The 14990-nt window shown below is 55.1% G+C and overlaps 4 protein-coding genes across 4 annotated transcripts; 2 read left to right on the top strand and 2 right to left on the bottom strand.

The window, feature by feature from the left end:
* Positions 1 to 204: 204 nt before the first annotated feature.
* On the top strand, positions 205 to 2330 carry JCM15063_001499 (uncharacterized protein; the record flags this gene model as incomplete). Its single annotated transcript, XM_076677762.1, has 7 exons — positions 205 to 303; positions 375 to 640; positions 764 to 818; positions 891 to 1391; positions 1454 to 1494; positions 1557 to 1708; positions 1771 to 2330. The coding sequence occupies 7 exons, from the start codon at positions 205 to 207 to the stop codon at positions 2328 to 2330; spliced, it is 1674 nt and encodes a 557-aa protein (XP_076535086.1).
* Positions 2331 to 2747: 417 nt separating this feature from the next.
* On the bottom strand, positions 2748 to 7787 carry JCM15063_001498 (uncharacterized protein; the record flags this gene model as incomplete). Its single annotated transcript, XM_076677761.1, has 13 exons — positions 2748 to 4508; positions 4579 to 4690; positions 4748 to 4802; positions 4869 to 4927; positions 4993 to 5049; positions 5120 to 5191; positions 5254 to 5460; positions 5525 to 5631; positions 5692 to 5777; positions 5836 to 5902; positions 5971 to 7135; positions 7210 to 7354; positions 7421 to 7787. The coding sequence occupies 13 exons, from the start codon at positions 7785 to 7787 to the stop codon at positions 2748 to 2750; spliced, it is 4260 nt and encodes a 1419-aa protein (XP_076535085.1).
* Positions 7788 to 9850: 2063 nt separating this feature from the next.
* On the top strand, positions 9851 to 11887 carry JCM15063_001497 (uncharacterized protein; the record flags this gene model as incomplete). Its single annotated transcript, XM_076677760.1, has 6 exons — positions 9851 to 10338; positions 10404 to 10422; positions 10481 to 10970; positions 11038 to 11364; positions 11438 to 11695; positions 11769 to 11887. The coding sequence occupies 6 exons, from the start codon at positions 9851 to 9853 to the stop codon at positions 11885 to 11887; spliced, it is 1701 nt and encodes a 566-aa protein (XP_076535084.1).
* Positions 11888 to 12200: 313 nt separating this feature from the next.
* Positions 12201 to 14843, bottom strand: JCM15063_001496 (uncharacterized protein; the record flags this gene model as incomplete). Its single annotated transcript, XM_076677759.1, has 8 exons — positions 12201 to 12680; positions 12747 to 13193; positions 13267 to 13545; positions 13606 to 13693; positions 13759 to 13874; positions 13938 to 14072; positions 14152 to 14295; positions 14361 to 14843. 8 exons carry the CDS (start codon positions 14841 to 14843, stop codon positions 12201 to 12203), a joined length of 2172 nt encoding a protein of 723 aa, XP_076535083.1.
* Between the last annotated feature and the right edge of the window lie 147 nt (positions 14844 to 14990).

Below are 14990 nucleotides of genomic sequence, written 5' to 3'. Positions count from 1 at the left end.
AACGAGAAGAGAACAAGGAGAGAAGCTCGGGGGAAACGTGTGAAATTCGAAACTGCGGGCGCGCGGGTAATGTCGATCTCGATCGGCCCTTTTTTCGCGCGTGCGGCTTTGCGGGCTCCGGAGTGTGACACCGGCGATCCCGTTTTTTCGTTCTTCCGTCCTTGCTCTTTCGAGTTCTCGCACAGACTTGCCAGCGACCCGAGGATGAGCGCGCCCGTCACGTTCTTGGGCGTCCCGCTCAGCTTGATTTCGCTCGTCACGTTGACGGTCCAAAACAGTGCGCTCACTATCGTGCTGCACTACGTGAGTCCCGCGGCATTCCCCTCCTGCCGTTTCAACGCTGACTAGAATGCTTGCACTTTCGACGAGGGCAGAGTCGGATCTCGGTGCCAAAGGACAAGATGTACAGCGCGGCGTCGGCCGTGTTGCTCAACGAGCTCCTCAAGGGTGCCATCTCGCTCTCGATCGCGTTTCGCAATGCCGTACACGCACAAGGAGCAGGACCGGGAGGTGACTATGCCCCGCTGCCGGGCAAGGACGAACTCGAGGATGGCAGGAAACCGCTCGCGGCAGGCGACAACGTGTGGGATCAGACGCGCATGCAACTCGCCGCGAAGAAGCTCTTTGGCGAGATCTTCAGGTTGGTCCTCTTTCCCCTGCTTTGATACCGTCCGCTCGAGCGAACCCGAGCCATCCGAGCAAACGGTCAAGTGTCCACGAGCGTGAACGTTGACGTTGCGGGGATCCGCTAAACTCTCAATAGCAACGACTGCTGGAAACTCTCAATCCCGGCATGCCTCTACGTGATCCAAAACAACGTACGTCTAGTCACACGCATTCACGCAGGAAAGAAAGAATTGACTTTCGCTCGCCTATGGCCCCGTATGTAGCTCCAATTCGTCGCAGCTTCGAACCTCGACGTCCCAACATTCCAAGTCACCTACAACCTCAAAATTCTGACGACCGCGCTCTTTTCGGTCATTCTCCTCCGGCGTCGACTGTCAGGCAAAAAGTGGTTCGCGCTCCTGTTCCTCGCGGCTGGAGTCGGCGTCGTCCAGTTGCAGTCGACCGCAGCGGCGGGAGGTTCGAAAGCGGCGCACGGCGACAACGAAATGGACAAGTTCAAGGGACTTATGGCTGTGGGAGCGGCGTGCTTGACGAGTGGATTGGCCGGAGTGTACTTTGAGATGGTGCTCAAAGGGAGCAAGGCCGACCTGTGGTGCCGCAACGTCCAGCTGTCGTTCTTCTCGCTGCTCCCGGCATTGTTTGCCGTGTTTGCACCGGGACTCTCGCTCACGGGCGGTGCGAGCGCCAGATCGACCCCTCCCGTCGAGCGGGAAGCGATCTTTGCCAACTTTGGTGGATGGGCGTGGTCTGTCGTTCTCATTCAGGTATGTTCTCATCAAAGACCTCTCGGTGACGGATCAGTCCATTTGACGTGTGCCCCTTGTAGGTCTTTGGAGGTCTCGTTACGGCACTCGTCATCCGATACAGGTGAGCATCAACTTTCTGCATGCAGATCGGGCCAATTCCTGATCCCTAGCCTACTCTTGCAGCGACAACATTATGAAAGGATTTGCGACTTCGCTCGCGATTGTGCTGTCTTTTGTTGCGGGAGTTATCCTATTCGACTTCCAAGTAACAACTTCTTTCCTCGTTGGAACCGCCATGGTCGTTGCCGCTACCTATCTGTACAATCTTCCTGATGGTGAGTTGCACTTGCTCTCATCCATGTAGATGTTCGAAACTGACAGTATTTCACGAATGTAGCTCCCGCTCGCCGTGCCGGAACTGCGCTGCCTTCCTCTCTACCCTCGGCTCCGAACAGTCTTCCCAGCAACCGTAACTTCAGTATCCCTTCGAGTATGGGAGGATACCCCATGTCGCTCGTCAACCAAAACTCTTCGAGCGATTCGACCTACCCTCCCCAATCGCCTGCGTTTGCGATCCACTCCTCGAACGCCAACACAGCCCCTGCAACGAACCCGGCGTACCGCCGCCAAAATCCTCAACATCTGCCCCCCGGAGCTCAGACTCCCGATGTCAGCGTACCATTCTCGGCCTTCTCCCCGCTCGAACAAGCACTCGCAAATTCGAACAGCTCGGGCCCGATTTCGCCCCCCAACTCGGTTCCAAACTCGACTTCGCACTCCGCTTCGTCTTCCTATTCGATCTCGCGCTCGACGACACCAGTGCCACAAGTCTCGTCGAGAGTGCAACCGATCGAGGAGAGTGCAGAAGGTGGTTTCAGCAGTATGATCGATCGGCCTTCGCCACCAGGCTCACCTGATCCCAAACGTAGAGGGATCGGTAGCAACAAATTCTCGTAAACATGAAATCAGCTTTGTCGAGGATCAAGTAGTTTTCATCAAGGGTTGTCGTTTTTTAGAAGGTTCTCTTTCTCGCTCTCTCTCGCTCTTTTTCTATGTTCCGCCGCAGTACACTTTTGTGATTAGTTGACGACGGAACGGGGCTCGCACGGTTTGGCTGGATCTGTAACTGTGTACTCCCTAATCTCCTCTGCCTACCTCTTCCTACCAATTTTATCGTTTTGCATCACAGGTCTTTTCGCGCGATATAACCTGCTCGCAGAGTAATTGGGATCAGACTCAAATCCATATTTACACGTTTGCAGGGTGGTTTCAAAACCGAAAAGCGAGATTAGGGGCGTCAAGCTGGGAAGAGCTAAGAAAATACAGTAAGGGTGGTTAAGGGTATCTATACGAGACAGTACAAGACTGATTCTTCTATGTATCGTCGGCTTCTTCAGCCTGTTCAGATTTCGCGAGCAGTCTCGACAAGAATCCACTTCGACCATGTCGATCTTTCGATTCCTGTTCCTGTCGTTTCTCTTCTTGTTTGACGTGACGTTGGTGTGCGAGTATCTCTTCGTGCAACAATTCGGCCCTCAACGCGGCCGCCTGCGAGATCACTTCTTGTTCTTCTCCTTCCTCTCCTTCGCCTCCACCGATGGTCGTACCGGGTTCGTCGATTCGCGATAGCGTGATCGAGTGTTGGATCGAAGGCGCAATCGAGTTGGACCGGTTCGTGCGAGTCGAACGACGACGACTCGTCGACGATCCGAGCGGAGGGGACCCAATTCCGATTCGAGACGAAGGTGGGGACAGGGAAGACACAGTCAATCGTCGAGATTTGCGAGTTGGTGAAGTCGCTCGGGGAGAACCGGGCGGGAAAGGGAACGCCGTCTGTTCGGCAGGTGCCGATGCGGGCGGCGAAAGCGTGCTAGCGTCAGTCTGCGGCTCCTGGGTGAAGACCGGAATCGCTGGAGGTGAAGGTCGAGGTTCGTGAGGCGAACGTCGCAGGACGGGCGAATGTTGAGGCGAAGGCAGGGCGAACGAAGCGATGCTCGTTTGCGTGCTTCGGCGACGACGAATACCTCCCGAGATGATAGACAGGTGATCCGATGTACCGCTGGTCGCTGCTACGACGGGTGATCCCCCTTCGGCTGCGATCTTCTGGGCAACGTCTGCCGCGACTCGGATGCGCTCGTTACCCTTGAGAGTCAACCCATGGTCGACTGAAGCGCGAGATGTACCGCGACTCAGCTTGCGAGACAGAGTCGGGGAGTGAGGCGATGGTGGCGCGAGGGAGTTTGATCGCTGCGCACGTTGCAGGTTGTCCTGGTCGAGTTCCTCATCTTCGTCTGACTCCTCCTCGCTTAGGCACTCGAAAGCTTCGAAAGAGCCGATGAGACCATCACCTCCTTCGCTTGAAACGAGTGCTCGTCCATTGTAGTTGACGGTGTCGCCGAGATCCACCGGTTTGAGAGGATCGCGAGGGAGCCACAGAGAGCGAGACAGTGGCGTGACGGCGGCAGGGTTGTCGTAATGCACGTGAGAAACAGGTCGGTCATCCCTCAAAACTGGCGCATGAGGCGACACGAGCGATGAATTTTGAGGAAGAGAGCTAGGCTCTTTCGTGTCGGTCGAGAAGACCGAGGTTTGGATAACCGGCAGGGTAGGCGCTGAAGCGGGCGCAGGCGAAACGGAGCCGATTACAGGCGAGTTAGAGCCGATTGCAGGCGAGTGAGAGCCGATTGCAGGCGTTTCCTGTGCAGTCGAAGCTCTCGACATGATAGTCTCGAGGAGGATAGGTCGCCGTTGATCATCTGGTGAAGTCGATGCTCGCGCTCTTGAGAGATTGCTGGGCACTCGATTCCTCGAGCGTTGCGCGGCAGACTCCGATGCTGGTCTTCGGCGCATGTGTTGCATCTCGAAACGCTCTCCCACAAAGGGCAGCTTTGCTGTTGGTCGGAGAAGGAGCGAAGGGGCAGTCACGGTGGCAAAAGTCTTGATACTGGCGAGAGCTTCCAAGACACTGCGATGTTTGCCGTGACTGAGCTCTTCGTCCGTCTGAAGAGGTACCGACAAGCCGCGATCAGGCTCGATGACCCCACAGACCGCCTTGGCGTGAGCATCCTCAATCTCGTCCATGCGATGATCGAAATAGCGGGTTCCGACAAGCTTGAGTAGGACGGTAATCGGGATCTGTGATCAACGCAGGAATTGCTCAGTCAGCGAATCTCTCAAAGCTCGAACGCGAAGAAGCGCATCCTACGAGAGGGATACAAGCTCCGCCGAGGGAGAACTTCTTGAGAACCCAGAAGAAGGCGACGAGGACAAATTGAGAGAAGATGGCCATGTCGAGCGAGTAGCGGAAGATTCGTCGACTGCAAGTCGTGTGTTAGCGAGGCAGGACTCGCGATAGAGCGGGGAAATAAGCGTACTAGATGGTGCGCCCGCCTCCTTCGAAATGTCGTCGGTAGTAGACGTGAGCAAACTCTGGTGAAAGCGAGAACAACAGTGAGCGCTTTGAGTATGGTCTATGCTAAGAATTATCATACTGACGATTTTTGAAGACCGTGAAAGACACGGCAAAGTATGCAAAGTTGAATGCGATGACGAGACTGGCGTAGAGTCACGAGTGTCAGTGCGCATCTACGCAGTTCGGCTTGGAAGGACTTGGACGTACGGATTGAGACATGCGAACAGCAACGAAACACTGATGATTAGCAGGTGTGTTGGAACCCTGCATGGAGTGAACAGAACATCGTCAGCGAGAGAAGAAAGACCAGCTTATTGCTCAGATCACGCCTCACCAATTTTGCCAACCGAAGAATCGAGGTACTGCGTCGATCTCGCGCTTTCTCGGAGCAATGTACTTCCGAATCCTGTCAAGCGAACGAGATTGTCAGCTGTGGGTTGCAACCGTGTCCGACGTCGCAGGACTAACGAATTGTGATTGATCCAGCTGATTCCGAATAGGGAGATTTCGAGACCGCTTTGGAGGCCGACGATAAGCAGCGACCAAGAGACGAAGAAGGTAGCGCCCTTTGGGAACGCTCCTGCAACGACTGTCAGAACCGAAACGGGTTGACGGAAAGCGTTGAGGAAGGCGGTGAAAGCCGAGATGCCGATACAGAACACAACGATGAAATTGCTGTAGAGTCGCAATGGTTAGTCCGATTGACCCAAGAATTGTCGAGGCTTTCTCGGAATCGTACATGATGAGGAATTTGTGGTATGCGGATTGTGTTTGCGCGCTCCACTTTGACTCGGTGATGATGGTTTTGCCCTTGCGTTGCAAGATGCCCAGAACAGTCGGGACAAACTGGAGAGTATGCCGACACATGAGCGACGCAGAATTCAAATGATGAGACACACGGCGTACCATGTTAAGAACAGCCATAAGGGCAGTTGGAAGTAGCGATGAGAAGAGAGTGTTGAGGGTAGTATTGTTCCTTAAAAAGTTGGCCACTGCGCACATTTACAGCAATCAGCGTGAGATCAACGCCTGTAGGGGTCTCTGACTTACATCCAGGAAGTCGCACAGTGAGCGACTCGAGCGAGAACAGACCGATCAAGAAAGAAATTGGAACAACCTGCAATAGCGCAATGCATCTCATATCAGGAAGGACTGAAAAGCAATGTGCGTTTGTGCAAGTCTTACCCAAACGATGGTCATTGTCCAGATGACGACCTGCAGGATCGTACCCCTCAAGAGATCGGCGTGCAGCGAAACGACTACGAGCTGGTCCCAGTGCAGGTCTCGCGCTTCGGGGGCGGGCTTGACTCTGAATTCGAGCGCTTTGCCTCCATGCCGGATCGTCTTGGCTCTCAAGTGTCTACCTCCGAGTTCCCTCCTGACCCGGAGCGAGTCCTCGACCCGTTCGAACGTGACAAACGCAGTCGATGCGGCCTCGAATCGCTCGGGTCGTGCTCGAAGATCGTCGATGAGCGACATCTGGATGTTCAGCTTTGTGAGCCAATAATCGATCGCGGGCACGGCCTGGCCGCGGAAACGGCTCAGACGCTTGATCGGATGGAATCGGTCGAGCAGGTTCGCATGCTCGTGTTGGAGCTTGTGGAGAACCGCCCAGATCGAGACTGGTGCGCCCTGTTGATCAATCGGTCGCCTTTCACCGTTCAGGAAAGGTCGCAGAGACGACACGATGATAACATCGGTCGCGCGCGCTGCGTGCTTGAGGTTGTACGCTTCGCGAGATTTGTTGGAGAGCTGGAGTTTGACCCATTCGTATGGGGTCAAAGGGGGGAGTTGCCCTTGACTCGCAAGCTCCTCGTCTTTGACCTGGGTTGCGACCCAGTTCATGACGTTCCTCGCGAGTTGAACGTGCGCCGTTTCGAGTTCGTGCAGGACCTCGATGTATTTCGCATAGAGCGCGTTGAGCTCGGCTTGACGACGCACCAGCACGATTTCAGTGATGAGCCGGCTTTTCTCGGGTGCGGAAGTCTTCGCGAAACTGTCCTTGTGTTCAGCGGGTGTCGAGGTGGTCGTCGAATCTTGACTCTCGGATCGATTCGTGCGGAAGTGGTGCTCAAAGTAGTCCGAGATGGCTCGCTCGGTCCGCAAACTGGGCGGAATATTGCGAACCAGCACTGTACGGTACCTCCAGCCGACGTCCTCTGGAGCGATCGAAGGGTCGATCTCGCGCGGAGGGAGCCGCGTCGAGCTCTTGTGCGTCTCCTGAGTTTCGTCCGCCAGAATCCGCCTCAGCTCGTTCTGTCGTACGCGAATTGCTCCTCGGCCGATCCAGAACAGAGTCAAGAACCAGCTGCACGATACGATCCAAACGCATGCGACGTGAACTCCGAGGCTGGTGCGGGGAGGCGACTTTTGGTCAGTAGCTGTCTCCCAACAGAGAGAGCAAGAGTAGCAGAAGGGACCCACAGTCGGATGCCTTTGCCAGACAGAACGAGGGAGGCAATGGAAGCACGATTGATATTGTTGGTGGGAATTTCGGAAGGGCTGTAGATAAAGTTGATCGAAATAAGGATGGGAAAGACGGTGCAAAGAAGAAACATGGTCCAGTAGACTGATTCGAGACAAAGATTCAGCAAAACGAGCTGAGATTGAGCACGAAGTGGACGAGAAAACGTACAGGTTCCTCGCAAGAACCGCAGATATACGACGGCGTCTGCGCCAATGTCGTGCTCCTCAAAGTACGACATCTTGCGGCGAACGGCCTCGACGATCCACGAGAGGGGGTAGTTGGCAAAGTCGGGCGCACGCTCGCCCTCGACATAGGTCCTCGCGCGATACAGGTAGCCCATGGCCCAGCCTTCCATCCCTCGGTCGGGCACATTCTCGCCTCTCGCCCTTGCCTTGTCCTCATCTGGATATCGTCGCAACCGCTTGAACGTCTCGTGGAGGGTGCAGCCCGCGACAAAGAAGATGCCGGCAGTGATCGCGGTCGATTTGAGCCCGCTGAACACGGCCGAGTACGACCTATCGTCGAGTGTCGCCATACCTGTACGGTCTGGTCGTCCTGAGGACGACTTGGAGGTCGTACGACTCGATCAAAGGCGATGCGAGGTTGAACGAAGCCCGATCCGGTGTCGTCGGAAAGGAGTTCTGCAAGCTCGAGAGTGCCGGCTCAGTCGGATCGGAGAGTAGCTCGGGGTGTACTGTCCAGTCAGCGTTGAGCCGAGACGAGAGGTGAGCGCGAGAACAAGGGAAGGCCGGCCGGCGGAGGCCGGCGATCTGTCTCAGACGATCTTGCTTCCTCTACCTAGCTTTCTCCCGCCGGCCACGATCCTGTCGACCTTTCGGCTTCTTGTCGCTTCGACTACTTGCCGGTAGCGCAACACCAGCGACTGACCGCCTCCGCCGCGCCTATTCTTGAGTTCCTACGAGTGGAAGACATGCGCAAGTTGCAGCCTTTGGCTGCGTCATGAATTTCTGGCGTCGCTCGGGCAATCGCTTGCGCTTGACGAATCTATCGACCGGCAAGCTCTGTGATCAGCTCGAGTGAAGTGGGTCACGTCTCTCGGGTTACTCCGCTCCAAAGTGGCTCGCTCCTGCGTGCGGGCGAGCGTACGATCATTCAACATCGATCCAGCTGGCGATCAATACCACCTGCCACAAACCCAGAACCAACGTTGGACGCGCGATCCCAGACGAAGAGATGCCGAGCTTTGCAGACGCTATCCAATGTGCCGGGCAGTTCACTTCGGCGCGGAGTACCGAGAGAAGATGCGCGCCCATCGTACCATCGACGGAGACCAATCGATGCACGCGACCAGTGAAAGGCGATTATGCGATCTGTACATTTGTAGGCCTACGTGGAGTGTATTCGCGAGTGGAAGAAATCGAAAATCGTTTGGCGTGAGCCAAATGTTTAATGATTTTCAGTCACTCCGGACGGGGGACAGTAGCTCTCGTATGTTCTTCAGTATAGGGGCCCTTACGCGGATCACGGGAAGACTCGGAGTGCTTTTCACCCAAACCGTGGCAGTATACGCAATAGGCAAAAAGGCCGTAGCCGAGCTTCGAGAACAACGACGCAGAACGCAGCAGAGGAGTCCTCCCATCCGCCGACTCGCGGTCGATCTTACGGTCCTAATTTCGCTACGTCCGTCTGAATTCTGCACTGTAGCGGTATGAGGACCGTGAGATCGACCGCGAGTCGACCGACGGGATACGCCCTGATGCTCGATACGTTACTCGGTCCTCTTGATCGTTACAATCAGGAGCGTCTCTGCTTACCTCGCCGTTCAATTAGTTCGACAGTGGCGATCCATACAGGTCAGACGCGGTGGTCTTAGGATGGATATACTCCACAAACACTGCCGGGAAGCTGGCTGTGAGGCAGCATGCTTCTGCATCAGCTGCATGTTAAAGTCCGCCGCGAAGAGTGTTGACGCCCATTCGCTGCTTCAGGCTTGACAACTCGTTCGCTGTAAATACATGATGTACTGCAGAAAAGCGGGAAGCATTGAAGTCCGAACGCGCAATCCCGCGCTCGGACCTTGTATAGTCAATTCTGGACGGGATGTGGGGGTTCACAGTCCAATCTGTGCTTCCCGTATGTATCCGGGACGTGCTTCTCAGTGTTGCGCAGATCGAACCGGGTCTCAGGGAAGCCTTGCTGTGTTGCAGCACTTGAAGCTTTCCTAGACGTGCCTCAGGAGGCGAGTCACGCGGACGGAGCGACGTTCTCGTGGGCCTCATCACATTCGCCTTCTGCTACATAATATCATAAGCGATTTGTCCGAAAAGTTGCCCGCCTCCCGTGAAGCGGGTTTAAAAAGGTGGCTGGCAAGAGTTCAACACCTTCCCGAATCGGATGATTTTCGGCTTTTCGAGCTGTGCGCGCGTGCTAGCGAGAATTCGAGAACACTTCTCTCTGACTGCGTTCCTGCAACACTCGGAGCCAAATGAAATACACCTCGATCGAGGCTTTGCTCGTTACAGTACCGGTAAAGAGAGCCTCTTCCTGCTCTCTACACTCATTTCGATCCCTGCCCATCCTCACAAGTGTCGACGAGAGAGGACTCTCAGTAGACCAAACACTCAACACTTCGAGACGATGGGTTTCGGAACGGGAACGAGCGCACCGCCCCTCGGTTCCGTCGCCTTGGAGTACTCCGCAGTCTCGCTCTCCATGCCTACCTCGTCTACCACCAGCCCTTGCTCTTCCGCCGGCTCGTTCGAGAGAACACACGTTCGAAGGAGGTCGTCCTGCGACATGAAGAACGAAGTTGCGATCTCGCTCGGCGACCCTCATGCGGACCAGTACGGTGGCAGGAGCCTGTTGGAGAAATCAAAGATCGGGGCAACGGATCCGCTAAACATGATTGGGAGCGGTGCAGACAGGAAATACGCTGCTTGGAGGGATGGAAAAGTGCTAGGCAGGAGGAGAGGGTCAAAACGATGCTTCGCGCTACTCGCCTTGGTGCTTGTCTGTCTCGGCGGATGGCTTTCAGGGTCGGCAGCCGGGAACGCAGTGCTTTCGAGACAGGCAGAACGACAGCGATCTTGGCTCGCTGCAGTTTCTCGCCAGTCAGTCCCGACCAGGTAAGCGCGTTGTTTATTCCTTATGAAAAGGCGGTCTGCTCACTCTCCCATGGATTCCGCATCAGGTGCAATCCTTACGAGCAGGTGAGAGCATCTCTGCCAACTTGCCTGCTGTGTCGACCTCACTGACTCGCATTGATAGTTGGGCATCCTCAACGTCAACACGTCCGAACCGAGCGGAAACGCTTGGCAACCTCTCGGGGCCGGCCCCGACTGTCAACCCGTCGACTACATGAGCGAGTTGCGGCAGGTCATTGTCGAGGGCAAAACTTCGCCTGTCATCGACTTTGTCCGGAACCGCACCATCGTACTGTTTGGAGACAGCGTCGACCGAGATCACAACGATCACTTTTGCGGCTTTCTCTCGGGCCGACACGAGATGATCAGCAGCGATCATCCCTTGTCTCCTCCTCAGCCCGAAGGAGAAGAGCTGCCACCAGAAGGCTACAAGAATGCCTTCACCGGACGGAGGGAATGGCCCGACAATCTTCAGAGCCGACCCTGGGTGTGCCACATCGATAGTCTGGGTCTCAGGATCCTCAATGTCTTCCATTACGGTTTCCAGAGTCGCGATTTCGACAACGGATACATCGCGACCCATGCTCATTTCTATCCGCCTGCGACCGTCGAAGGTAAGTCTGTGCCCTCTCTCGTGTGATCATGCTAGAGACTCACGACAGTTCTTTGATTAATGCATAGAGCGATTCGATCAAATTGTCATGCCGATAGTGAAAGGGCTTGCGGAACAATATGGAGCGTCACCCGTTCCAGATCTCTTCTCTATCGCACCTGGATTCTGGTCCCAGCTTCGCCAAGGCGTCGCAGATGTGTCAGCCTACAGCAATGCAGTTGAGAAGGGAATGAATCCTGATGAAGCAGGCAAAGTATTTGACGTGTGGCGATCGATGGAACCAGCGGAGCAGAAATGGTTCGAAGGCAGAATGTACGACACGATTCGACACATCGCGAGAGCGTGGCCCGAAGGAAAAGATGGACAAGGGTCGTACCGACCGACCCTCCTGTGGCGTAAGCTTTCTGCCTGTGTCGATATCTCCCTTCGAAGAGAAGAAGCTCACCGGTATTTTTCTGACGAAACTAGGTGCGCTGCACACCATCAAAGAGACGAATGTCGCACCAGTCACGCGCACAGTCGCAGCTGACCAGATCGGCAGGATGGTCGTCAAGAACCTGGTGGAGGAATCGAGAGCTGCAGCAGCAGGCGCGGCGACGTGGAAAGCGTGGTCGAAGCAAATCGGTGCAAAAGCGCTCGGCTGGACTCGAGAGAGCAAAGCGGCAGCTCTCGAAGACGATCTCCAGCACAGACTGCGGATAGACGAATGGGGCGCCCGTATGATCGGTCAGTTCTTTTCCCCTCACAAGGCTGTGCGCTTTCCGTATGTGGCTAGATCTGACGGATTTCCATTTCACAGGGCAAACTCGATACTTCCACGACCTCGTGCACCCGCTTCCTCTGCCCGGATCATGGCTGTACGGCAATATGCTGATGCACCAGCTCCGGGTTCGCGTTGACCAAGAAGGCTCTCGATGAAAGAGTCTGGTTTTTGGCCGTCCTGAGTCGCAGACGAGTTTCTCGCGTGTAAGGTTGTATCATAAGGAGTCCATGTTGTTGCCGATCTAGTCGTATATTTGTTAGGAATAGAAATATTTTCATTGAAACATTCACTGCTTTCTTTTATTGGCGTGCGAGAGGGGGATCGGTACGGGTACATGTTGGTCAGACCGCGCAGGGAGAAGATGCGCAGAGAGGGAAATGAAGCGGAATTGTCTACAAAGTGGATGGCTCTCGCATGTTGGGCGAGGTGACCGAGATGGGAAGAAGCCGGGTTCGAGGAGAGATGTTTTCAACCTTCGACGACATCCTCCTTCTTGAGTTTCGGCTTGTCCTCCTTTTTCCGCCTCGACTCTTCCTCGACATTCTTGTCCGATTCCGAAGACGAAGCGGTACCTTGAGCCGATGCGAAGCCTTCTTGAGCAGCGACCTTGACCTCCTTGGCGTTCTCCTTGAGTTCGATCGCCTTCTCTTCTTCCATGACGATGCCAAGACCCTCACCCTCGGCGAGACTGACAATCTCGTCGAGCGGAACCCAGGAATCGTTGTCGATGTCGAGTTTCTGGAGCAAGACGGCGATCTCTTCCTCACTGGGGCTGTGTCGAATGACCTCGAGTGCCGACTTGAGGTCCTTGACCGCGATCTTGCCCTCGTGGTCGGTCGAGAACATGTTGAGACGATCTCCGACAGACTGGTCGTACTCTTCAAGCTGTTTGTCGATCTTGGTCAAGAGCGACTTGAGTCGCTTGTTGAGAGGGTTCGGTTGTCCACCCTGCAGAGAAAGGCAGTCAGCTTTAGCTCGCAGAGGTGCAAGACTACTTGAGCCCGAGTATCTTACTTCTTCAGTCTCTGCCTTCTCGTTCTCCTCGATCAGCCGTCTCAGCTCGGTTCGCTCCTTGATGACGGATGATTTGGCCGAGAGAATCTCGAGTGCAGATCCGAGCTCTTGGACTTGCTCGGCAGTCATGCGGACATCGACAACTTCCTCCTTGGGCTTGTCCTCCTGGATCTCCTTGACCTGCTCCTCGGGTAGTAGCTCTTCAGCTTGTCCCTTCTCCTTGGCAATCTGCTCGGCCTCATCCTTCTCGCGTTGCTCCGCTTCACGCGATTCCTCAGCCTCACGCTTCGCTTGTTCTTCAGCCTCCTTCTTGACGCGTCGAGCTTCAGCTTCCTTCTCTTCTTGCTCCTGTTCGTCTTCGATGAGTTCTTCCTGTTGTTGAAGCACCTCGAGACGCTGCTTGTACGACGCAGAATCGGAAGAGACTTCGAGCTCGGTTTCGTTGACCTGTTGCATCGACCGAGAGAAGTCCATCAGTCATGAGGTGCGTCTAGCAACAAGAAATGACAAAAATACGCACAAGGTTGTCAGGCAGACTGGCGAGAGTATCCTTGAGACTCTTCATGATTTCGTCACCCTCATCTTCGGGTTTGATGCCGAGTCCGCGGTTGAATGCGAATGCCTTGCTCAAGATGAGCAGAGTGCCGCTGAGCTGGTTGTGCAAGTGAAGATCGATCCATTGAGCAAGTTCGGAGCGCAAGTGCTCTTCGGTGACGCCGATCGTGCGGATACCGCGTGATTGACAGGCCGAGGTCAATTCGGAGAAAGAGAGCGAGTCGAGACCTTCAGAATCGATGACCTATCAGAGGAAGAATATGAGAACTGGTTCCAGGAAAAGCGTCCTGCAATGACGACTTGCCTTGTCATCCTCCTTGATACGGGCAAGACGGTTGCGGATCGTGAATCGAAGGAAAATGTCGGTACCAAAGGCGTTGATGTTCATGTAGCTGTGATGCGAAAAGGTCGAGTCAGATGAGACCATATCGCCACCGTAAACCTAGCAATGACGAACCGGCACATCGAGACGAGTTGAGGACGGGTCAAGTTTTCGAGCGTCAAGTCATCCTCAAAGAGGCGCGAGACGCGCACAACCTCTTCAGTCGTAGGTGATTCTCCAGTGCTGCGGACCTGCGCGGCGAGAGAAGAGGCTCGTCAGAAAAACCGTCGAACAGCAGAACCTTCGGGACTTGCCTTGCGGAAGAACTCTTTGAACTCTTCAGACTGCTTGATCTTGTCAGGACTTTTGATACCAGATTCGCGAATGGTCTCTTGCAAGAACTTGGCCATCTCGAGTCGGACTTTGAGAAGCTTGCGCTTCTTCTCGTCCTACGGATCAAATGAATCGGAAGGGCACAAAGTCTCAGCCCCTCATTCTGTGCAGCCTATCTCAAAGACTGTGACGTACCTCCTTGAACTTGTCGGTGAACGTCGAGGGGAGCATGTTGGGGAAGAGCTTGAGCGCGACCGGCAACAGCAGTTCCATGAAGGGGACGATTAAGAAAACGGAGAACGGGATAAGTCGCAGAAGATCAGTGGTGGTACGTTTGAGCTGCGAACACGTTCCAGTGTCAGCTTGAGCAAGGTGGGGAGAAAGATGTGCCATGAGGAACGCACTTGACGGTGTTCGCGGCGAGTGAGCTTCTTGCCGACAATCAACCGTCTGACCAATCGAGCTGAAATCCTAATTTCCTTGCCGAGCAGTTTCGTGCCATGCCAGTAATGAGAAGCCTCCTTCTTGACGCTGGTCCAGATTCGGGTCAACCTCGACTCTGGCTCTTTCCCTTTCTTGGCGACTGCTTTCTTTTCCTTCTCCTCAGCGCTGACCACCTCTTTTGACTCGGAGGCAGACGACGAGGAGGACTTGTTGGGCGAAGTCGGCACGGGCGCGAAGCAGCCGCGCGAGGTCGTCAGCAGTCGCAGCTGGTCCGGTCGGGTCGCGTAGGGTGCGAGTGGTGCCAAGAGACTACCGCTCGTTGTCCGCGTCAAAAGTGGCGCGAATCGGGCGTTGAGGAAGGGCGACGCGGCAGGAGACGAGGTTCGGCAAGCTGATGAAGCGAGTCGAACCCACGCCTGCGCGGAGAGGGGCTGACGAGCCATGTTGGGATGGCGACGAATCAAGCGAAAGAGCTCAGCTCGAAGCGCGTCTATCGATCAGTCAGATGCAAATGGGTGTGCAGAGAGAGACGAGTCGCGATTGCTCCGAACTCCTGCCGCTGCCGGCGGGATACGTCGTCAAGCACCAAA

This window comes from Sporobolomyces koalae (genome assembly GCF_050403365.1).
Source record: "Sporobolomyces koalae JCM15063 DNA, S_koalae_JCM15063T_v1_ctg10, whole genome shotgun sequence".
NCBI lineage: Eukaryota > Fungi > Basidiomycota > Microbotryomycetes > Sporidiobolales > Sporidiobolaceae > Sporobolomyces > Sporobolomyces koalae.
This window is presented reverse-complemented; position numbering and strand designations above follow the sequence as displayed.